Source organism: Corvus kubaryi, unplaced genomic scaffold (genome assembly GCF_017639235.1).
Source record: "Corvus kubaryi isolate FWS band 111438036 unplaced genomic scaffold, C.kubaryi_AGA036_p1.0 37284, whole genome shotgun sequence".
Classification (NCBI taxonomy): domain Eukaryota; kingdom Metazoa; phylum Chordata; class Aves; order Passeriformes; family Corvidae; genus Corvus; species Corvus kubaryi.
In genome coordinates, this window is record NW_024581088.1 from 6,702,306 (window position 1) to 6,710,429 (window position 8,124).

Genomic DNA, 8,124 nt, shown 5'->3' on the forward strand with positions numbered 1-8,124 from the left:
CCCCCCCCCCCCCCCCCCCCCCCCCGCCCCCCCCGCCCCCCCGCCCGGGCGCGGCGCGGGTTGGGAGCAGGAGCTGGCAGAGCTCCCGGCGCTGGCTGAGCCATGGGATGCTGTGTGCTAGAGCCAGGCTGGGAGGGGGAAACATCCCCGTGCAACAGGCATGTGCCCACAGCCCCACGATGGGGGTGCAGGATCCAGCCTCTGGAACCACCCCTACAATAAGGTGCAGGATCCAGCCTCTGGAACAATTCCCACGCAACAGGTGCATGCCCGCAGCCCCATGATGGGGTGCAGGATCCAGACGAGCCCCTGTGGAGCAGGGCACAGAGGGAATCTAGGGCAGGAGGAGGAGCGGGGAGCAGGGGAGGGAAGCTGGCTCAGCCTGGGCACTCCGGCTGCTGCCGAGGCCGCAGGGTGGGAGCCTGGGGAACACGGTCCCTTATTGTGAGCAAGCACTGGCAGGGGGGAGGGGACGTGTCCCCCAACAAGGAGAGGCCCTGGGGGTGGCAGGGAGCTGTGCCCACAGCCCCGTGACAGAACAGGAGCAACCGGCACAGGCTGGACAAGTTGTCCCCACCCACAGCACCAGGAGCTTCCTGAATGCACACACCAGGCGGGGTAAAAGCCAACACGACTTTATTCAGTAAATAATTACAACATTAACAACAGGAAAGGTTTCAGGCTACAGGCTATAGCGGCTCGGCAGCTTCCTTGCTGGCTGGCTTCAGGCCCAGGTAGCGCAGCAGGCTCTGGAGCTCCTGGCAGCCCAGAGCAGCCTCAGGGACAGCCGACAGGACCTGGGGACAGCAGCAGCAATAGTGTTTGGGTTGGTGCTGTTGCAGTCACAGCAAGGGTGAGCGATGAACTGTAAATCTCACCTCTTTCATCTTCTCCTGCATCTTCTCATGGGTCCTCAGCACTTTCTGGGTATGATGGAGCTTCATCTCCAGCCCTCGGACCTGTGGTGGTGGGAGATGCCTGTCAGGACTGTGCTCCAAACTTGGACAGGGACCAGGCCAGAAGGGAAAGGGGACCCCTGCCCACGTCAGGAGTGTTGGAACTCTGTGATCTTCATGGTCCCTTCCAACGCAAACCATTCTGATTCTATTAGTGGAGCCAGGGCAGCCCCTTGGGGCACCCCATACCTGCTCCAGGTACTTGTCAGTGAGCTGCAGATTCTCATCCTTCTTTTCCAGGAGCAGCAGCCGCAGTTTATCCACCTGCAAAAGGAGCAAGCCCGGCTGAGATCCCTGTGGGGTAAAGCTCTGGGGTGGGGGGGCAAGGTCTGAAGCAAGGTCTGAAGAGGTCTCCTTGTCCATGGTGGGGTGACACGAGGAGCCCTCAGCCCGGCAGCTCCCCGGCCTCACCTCCCGCCGCAGCATGACCCGCTCCTGGACGTAGGCAGTGTCCACCTGGTGCTCCTTGCCCCGCATCTCCTCCCACAGCACCCTGGCCTCTGTCTCTGCGTGCTGGAGCGAGCGCTTCAGCTGGGAGACCTCTGCCTTCAGCCTCTACGGGGGAAGAGGGGATGACGAGAGGGGTCCTGTAGCCGGCAGCCCCCAAGGGTGCTGCCCACCCCCTGGCCCCATCACACACCGTGACTTCCCCACTCTTGTCGATGAGTTGAAACATCTTCTCTTCCTGCTGTTTCACCACGTCCTGCAGCTCCTTCTCGTTCTGCCAGGGAAGAAGAAGCAGGGTCAGACAGTGCCCAGCCCTGGCCACCCCCAGCACCCTGGAGCGGGTTTTCTCATGTTTGAGGAGGTCAGACAAGCCAGGAGCACCCATGGGGCATCACCAGATTTCTCCGTGTCCTAGATCAGCGCCCGTCCCAGTTCGGCTCTGCCCTGGGGTGAGCTCTGGCCCACTTCTGCCTCACCTCAAGCTTGGTCCTCAGCGCCTTGTTCAGCTTGGCGATGGTGGCAGCCTGGGCATCCACCTTCTCCTGGCTCTCAGCTGTCACTGTCTCCAGGCGGAGCTGCAGGTCAGAGCTGGAAGAGGACAGTGGTGGTGAGCAGGTGGGGATCACAGGAGAGCACAGCACCAAACCCCCTCCTGGCCATCCCACTTGGCCTGTGGTGAGAGAAGACACCTGGTCCAGCCCAGCCAGATGGAAAAAGCCCATCTTGCCATGGCAGGAGAAGTCCAATCCAGGGCTGGGGCAAGAGGCAGACCCAGGCAGGCTGCCTGCAGGAAAGGCCATGCCCAGGAGAGTGATGCCCCTGCCCAGCCCTTGACATGAGCCCCCACTGAACTCACATCTCCGTCTGCAGTGCCCTGAACTCGCTCTGCTCCAGTTCCTGGATGCGGCAGCTCAGCATGGCGAGGTTGGAAACCACAGCTCTCAGCTCCTTCACACTGTCCAGCAGAGTGTCCTCAGGGTCTGCAAGCAGGAAAGAGTCTCTGAACAACACAGAGGGAACATCAGCCCCAGGGCACACAGAGGAAGGTGTGCCTGCTCATCCCTCTGCACAGCAACCCTGCAGCTTCAGAGCAGGGTCCCACACAGGGTGACAGCCCCAATACCTATCGGCTTTGGTGTGGATGCAAGTTTGTCCTTGGCAACTCTACTCCCACTCCTGGTGGTTTCATTGGCATCTACGAGAAGAGAGGACAGCAGCTGTGCCCAGCCCTGCACATCCCCCAGCATGGGAGGGAATGATCCCCATCCTGGGACTCCCCAAAACCCAGAGCAGCAGGTGCCACCTCACCTTTCCCTGCCTCAGCTTTGAGGACACTGCCCACAGAGGAGCTGCTGGCGTGGTGCGGGGTGCAGCACGCCGGGGTGCGGAAGGCCGGGGTCCAGGCACGGCGCGGTGTCTGCCAGCCCGGGGTCCGGGGGCCCGGGGTCCAGGCTTTGCTTCTCGATGGGGCATCATCATCATCCTTCAGAGGGGAAGGAGAGCAGAGCACCAGAGTGCAGCTTGTGACTGCCCCAGCAAGCACAGTGTCTCAAAGCCGTGCCATGGAGAGTCACGGGTATGTGACCCCCTGGGCCACCCTGTTGTCCTTGTCTCCAGCACAGGGCTCCTACCTGCTCTTCCAGAGCAGCCTTGAGGCAGTCAGCGAGCTCCTGCAACCGCATCTTGCTCTCCATAATGTCCGTGGAGCACCAAGAAACTTTGTTCCTCTTTTTCTGCAAGCTGTCGAGCTCGGCCTTGGTGCTGTTCAGCTCCTTGCTGAGGGCAGCCTGCTCTTCCCTGTGGGATAGCATGAGCCTCAGCAGGAGCAGCATTTCCCTTCCTTGATGTGGGATGGGGACATTTTCAATGCCTGCCTCTCATCGTGAACCAGCAACGGTGCAAATCCCACAGATTTAGTCAGCTTCCCTCAAGATGGCATCTGCTGGGCTTCCCCACAGCCTCTCCCACCCACCCGGACCACCACACTTGGCTGGGGCAGCAGTGACCATGGTCACAATGTCCCCTCTGACACCCAGCAAGGGCTTGATTTCCCAAAAACAGAGGGGTTTGAGTGGAGCTGGTGAGTGGGGCGGTACCGCAGGCGTTGGTGGGACTCCATCAGCTCCTCGTGCTGCAGGACACGCTCCTGCAGCGTGGCCAGCGTGGAGTTCAGCCTGGCCTCCACCTCCAGGAGCTGCGTGCGGCACATTTGGTTCTCCTGATCCAGGAACTGTAAGAGGGTGGGGGGACACAGCCGTGAGCAGCCAAACAGAGATCCCAGGGGGCTCACCGGGACCCTCAGCACAGACCCTCCCATGCCCCAGGGTGCTGTTTCTAATCTGGGGCAGCTTTATCCCAGCAGACCAAACCCTACAAACCAGTTTACTGGGGACACAGGACAGGCTGGGGGATGGCTCCATGCCTGCAGGGGAAAATTATCTCCAAGAGCTGCCCAGCCCCCTCCCTGGGAATCCCTGCCGGGCAGGATGAAAAGCTGCGCTACGTGCGGGATGTCAACCCACCCGCCCTCGCAAGCTCATCCCCCCTCCACAGGAGGGCTAATCCCGCTCCTGGCCATCTGCCAGCTTTCCTGGAGAGGCCGTGATGGGGGCCGGCAGCACGGGCAAGGTCAGGCAGCTCCTACCTCCCGGCACTCGGTGGCCTCCCGCAGCTCCTGGCACAGCTCCTTGCACTCCTGCTGCAGGGAGTTCCTCTCCCGCGCCAGCCTGTGGGGGTGGGATGGGATCAGGGCCTGCTGTGTTTTGGGAGTCAAGAGGTGGGGAGGGGCTCAGGATATCAGAGCTCAAACCCACTGGGCCATCTCCTCCCACTGCTTCTCATTCTCCTGCTGCAGCGCATCCCGCTCCTGCTCCACGCTGGCCAGATTTATCATCACGGAGCTCAGGTCTGCGAGGGACATAGCTGTCAGCCAGGGGGGACAGGGGCAGTGGGGATGAGGCAGCTCCAGCCCCCATGTCACCCCCCCCACCTTTGCCCAGGCGAGAGTTGGCCACTGTCAGCTGCTCCAGCTGAGCCTCTGTGTCCTGCAGAGCCACCACGGTCTTCTGCAGCTGGCAGGATGCCTGTGGAGACACGGTGCTTGCTCTGGGGCACTCTTCTCCATGGGGTGTTCTCGCACCAAGGGGTGCCCCAAATCACCCCGTGCCTCAGACATCTCATAGCACTGGGCACCCCTGTACCTCCTCCTTGGCTCGAAGAGCTTCCTCTGCTCGCTCCCGTGTGGCAGCCAGCTCCTCCAGGCAGCTCCGTAGCTTGCCAGGCACACGCTCCAACATGACATGGGACTGGTACACCAGGGCCCTCGTCTGCTCCCGCTGGGAAGGGAGACAGCACCAGGCAGAGCTCAGCGTGGCACTGCCCTGCTGTGTGACCAGGGATAGGTCACAGCACCCAGGGCACTGGGCAGCGAGGGGCTGAGCCCCCCATGGGACACCACTCACCTCCTCATCCAGGGCTCTCCTTTCCTTCTCCAGATTTTCAAAGGTGACATCTAAGAATTCCCGGAAAGTCTGTGCCTCAGCAGACAGGGATGTCTGTAGGGTAGGAGGGATGAGTCAGCACTGCCGTGGTGGAAAAACCACATTTAATGGCCATGAAGGGAGGCAAGTGCCAGCCCCGAGGCCGAATTTGCAGCAGCTTCTCAGCAGCAGCACCAGGAAACCTCTGGTGCACCCAAGCCCATTGCAGAGCATCACCCAAGCTCAGGACGTGGGGATGCCCTTCCAGCCCCTGATCCAGTGTGGGGTGTCTGGGGGTAGCACCCCACTCAGTACCTGCAGGTTGAGGGCACGGGCCAGCAGCATGCTCAGCTCTTGCTGGGAGGCCAGGCTCTGGTCACGGGCACAGATCTGGGCACTGGCATGGGCACAGAAAGCCTCCAGGAAGAGATATCCCTGCAGAGGAAAGGATGCTGCTCCAGCCATGCTGTCACACAAGGGGAAACTCCCAGGAGCCATCCCTGCACGCTGCATCAGCCTGGGACTCCTGCTCCCAGGGGGGGCACAGCCCATGCCAAAAACACATCCAGAGAGCTCCATCACACAGCACTTCTTGCCTTCCACATTGGGATTTTCTTCCTCTGGGGTGCCAGGGAGATCCTCACCTCCAGAGATGGGCAGAGATGCAGGATGCCCCACCAAAGGCATGAGGACAGCTGAGACTGCCTCGATCCCACAACAGCTGTCCCCTTACCTGCTCCTTGGCTCGTAGGGCTTCATCCACTCGCTGCCTGATGGCATCCCGCTCTTCCAGGCAGCTCTGCAACTTGCTGGGAGCACTCTCAGGCACAGCCTGGCACTGGGACACCAGGGCCCTCTTCTGCTCCTGCTGTGGGAGCAAACAGCACCATGAGGCACCAGGTACAGCTGCCATGTGTGCCAACAGGTCTCCCAAAACCCAGGGGAAAGGAGAAGCAGAGGGATGTGCAGGAGCTCACCTCCTGTGCCAGGGCTCCCTGCTCATCCTGCAAGCTCTGAAAGGCGGCATCCGCGAGGCCCTGGAACAGGGGGCACTGGCTGCTCCAGGTGCTCTGGGGAAGGGACAAGGACACCGGTGTTACGGCAGCTGGCACAGGCAGCACCGGGCACATGCATGGGCCCTGCGTGGCTGAGACCTGGCACACTCATTGCCAGTGACAGCCACCGTGCCCACAGCACCCAGCTCCAGATCCCGCTCTGCTCCCCACTGCCACTGCACAGCCTCCGTTCTCCTCCACAGCTCGAGGCAGAGATGCCAGTAGATCTCCTCCTCCCAAGGGCATCCACCAGAGCAGAGGGGGCTTCGCACCAGCCCCGCTCCACCCTGGGGCCAGCGAGAGCTCGTCAGCCACGACACCTCCCATCCTCCCCCGACGAGTGCCAGGGATGTTTCCCCCCACGAGGGTTCAAATCCAGCAAACTCAGCGGGTTGATCCAGGCATGACAATGCAGTACCGGGCGCGTGATGCCGTGATGCAGCAGCCCTGCTTTACTTCCGCTCCACCAACCCAGACGGGGTCACCGTCTTGCCAGAGGCACAAGGACACTGTCACGGCACCAAGGCTGCAGGGAACAGGGTGGCATCACCTCAGAGAGGACTCTTACCCCTTCAGGGTGGGTGATGTCCGTCTGTGTGAGCGCGTCCCTCTGCTTGGCCGGCCCCACGCCAGGCCGCAGCCGCTGGCTCTCCTGCCAGTCACGCAGCTGCAGCGAGAGGGCTTCGATGATGATGAGGGTGCTCTCCAGCCGCCCCTCCAGCTCTGCCCGAGGCAGGGTCTTCAGCTGCTCCCGGGGACAGCTGGGGACAGAGAGAGGGCTTAGGGCAAGGACAGCTCACAGGTGCCACAACCCCATCCAGGGGGGCATGTCCTCATACTTACTGCCAGAGCAGGGAGTCTGTTTCAGCAGCGCTATCCTTGGCACAGGGGATGCTTCCCCTGGATGTGTTCATGCTCCTCTCCCACACGTCCCGAGGTGTCATGAAGGTGCCAGTGGCCATGGAGAGCACCGGGGTCATGCTGGTTCCTGTGGCCATAGTGGGCGCCGGGGTCATGCTGGTTCCAATGGCTGTGGTGGGCACTGGGGTTGTGCTGGTGCCAGCAACTGCAGTGGGCACAGGGGTCATGCTGGTGCCAGTGACCATGGTGGGCACTGGGGTTGTGCTGATGCCAGCAACTGCAGTGGGCACAGGGGTCTTGCTGGTGCCAGTGACCATGGTGGGCACAGGGGTCGTGTTGGTGCCAGTAACCACAGACATGGAGGTCATGCTGGTGCCAGTGACCACTGTGGGCACTGGGGTCGTGCTGGTGCTGGCAACCGCGGTGGGCACGGGGGTGACACTGCTGCTGGCATCCTGCTGTGGCTTGCGGAGGGGCAGGCTGTGCCGCAGGGATTCCACCAGGAATGAGGTGTTGAGGGTCTTCTCCAGCCACACCAGCGGCAACATCCAGGACACAGCACCCAGGGTCAGTTCAGGTGAGGTGACAGGGGTGACAGTGGCTTCTGACCCAGCAGGCTCCAACCCACTTGCCTCGATGGGAGGGAGGCCAGGTGGGCTCTCCTCTGGGGGGACAGGGGCGGGGGACTCGGCTCCCTCAGGGGTGCCTTGGCAATGCAGAGGACCAGCACTCCCATCTGCAGACGGGGGCTCGGAGGCCACAGGGCTGCAAGAAAAGTCTGCAGGTGCTGCTCGCCACCCGTGGAAAGGAGCTTTCTGCGGGGTGGAGCTGGTGCCAGGGGGCCCTGGGGTGCAGGAGGCTGTGCTGGCATTGCCAGGGGACCCAGAGCTGCAGGGTGGTAGAGCAGGGCTGCAAGGAGAGTTTGGGTTGCAAGACGCTGAGCTAATGATGTTGGGGAGCCCTGGCGTGGTGCTGCCAGGGGACTCCAGGGTGCAGGGTCCCAGGACAAGGCTGCACATGGTGCTGCCAGGGGACTCCAAGGTGATGGGCACTGGGATGGAGCTGCGTGGAGAGACTGGCACGGTGTTACCGGGGCTCTCTGGGGCGCTGGATCCTAGGATGGACCTGCACAGGGGGACTGGAAGGATGCTGCTGGAGGGCTCTGGGGTGCTGGACACTGGGATGGAGCTGCACAAGGGGACTGGAATGATGCTGCTGGAGGGCTCTGGAGTGCTAGGCACCGGGATGGAACTGCACAGGGAGGCTGGCACAGCGCTGCTGGAGGGCTCTGGGGTGCTGGGGACCGGGATGGAGCTGCACAGGGAG

At 62.2% G+C, this 8,124-nt stretch overlaps 1 protein-coding gene across 2 annotated transcripts in view; it reads right to left on the bottom strand.

Annotated features, from left to right (window-relative positions):
* Nucleotides 1-619: 619 nt before the first annotated feature.
* SPAG5 (sperm associated antigen 5) overlaps nucleotides 620-8,124 on the bottom strand; it is an 8,601-nt gene continuing 1,096 nt past the window's right edge. The window contains exons 4-24 of one of the 2 annotated variants that reach the window (XM_042026182.1): nucleotides 6,781-8,124; nucleotides 6,506-6,698; nucleotides 5,860-5,952; nucleotides 5,616-5,750; nucleotides 5,198-5,317; nucleotides 4,865-4,957; nucleotides 4,604-4,738; nucleotides 4,393-4,486; nucleotides 4,217-4,310; nucleotides 4,048-4,129; nucleotides 3,500-3,633; nucleotides 3,035-3,200; nucleotides 2,712-2,886; nucleotides 2,527-2,598; nucleotides 2,260-2,383; nucleotides 1,880-1,991; nucleotides 1,597-1,677; nucleotides 1,368-1,511; nucleotides 1,146-1,220; nucleotides 879-959; nucleotides 620-797 (exon numbers count right to left, since the gene is read on the bottom strand). The exon at nucleotides 6,781-8,124 is cut by the window's right edge and continues 1 nt beyond it. In XM_042026182.1, coding sequence (XP_041882116.1) covers nucleotides 690-797; nucleotides 879-959; nucleotides 1,146-1,220; nucleotides 1,368-1,511; nucleotides 1,597-1,677; nucleotides 1,880-1,991; nucleotides 2,260-2,383; nucleotides 2,527-2,598; nucleotides 2,712-2,886; nucleotides 3,035-3,200; nucleotides 3,500-3,633; nucleotides 4,048-4,129; nucleotides 4,217-4,310; nucleotides 4,393-4,486; nucleotides 4,604-4,738; nucleotides 4,865-4,957; nucleotides 5,198-5,317; nucleotides 5,616-5,750; nucleotides 5,860-5,952; nucleotides 6,506-6,698; nucleotides 6,781-8,124 — 3,655 coding nt within the window. In that variant the 3' untranslated portion in view covers nucleotides 620-689. The remainder of the gene's footprint in view (nucleotides 798-878; nucleotides 960-1,145; nucleotides 1,221-1,367; nucleotides 1,512-1,596; nucleotides 1,678-1,879; nucleotides 1,992-2,259; nucleotides 2,384-2,526; nucleotides 2,599-2,711; nucleotides 2,887-3,034; nucleotides 3,201-3,499; nucleotides 3,634-4,047; nucleotides 4,130-4,216; nucleotides 4,311-4,392; nucleotides 4,487-4,603; nucleotides 4,739-4,864; nucleotides 4,958-5,197; nucleotides 5,318-5,615; nucleotides 5,751-5,859; nucleotides 5,953-6,505; nucleotides 6,699-6,780) is intronic. The other variant, XM_042026181.1, reaches the window with a different exon arrangement.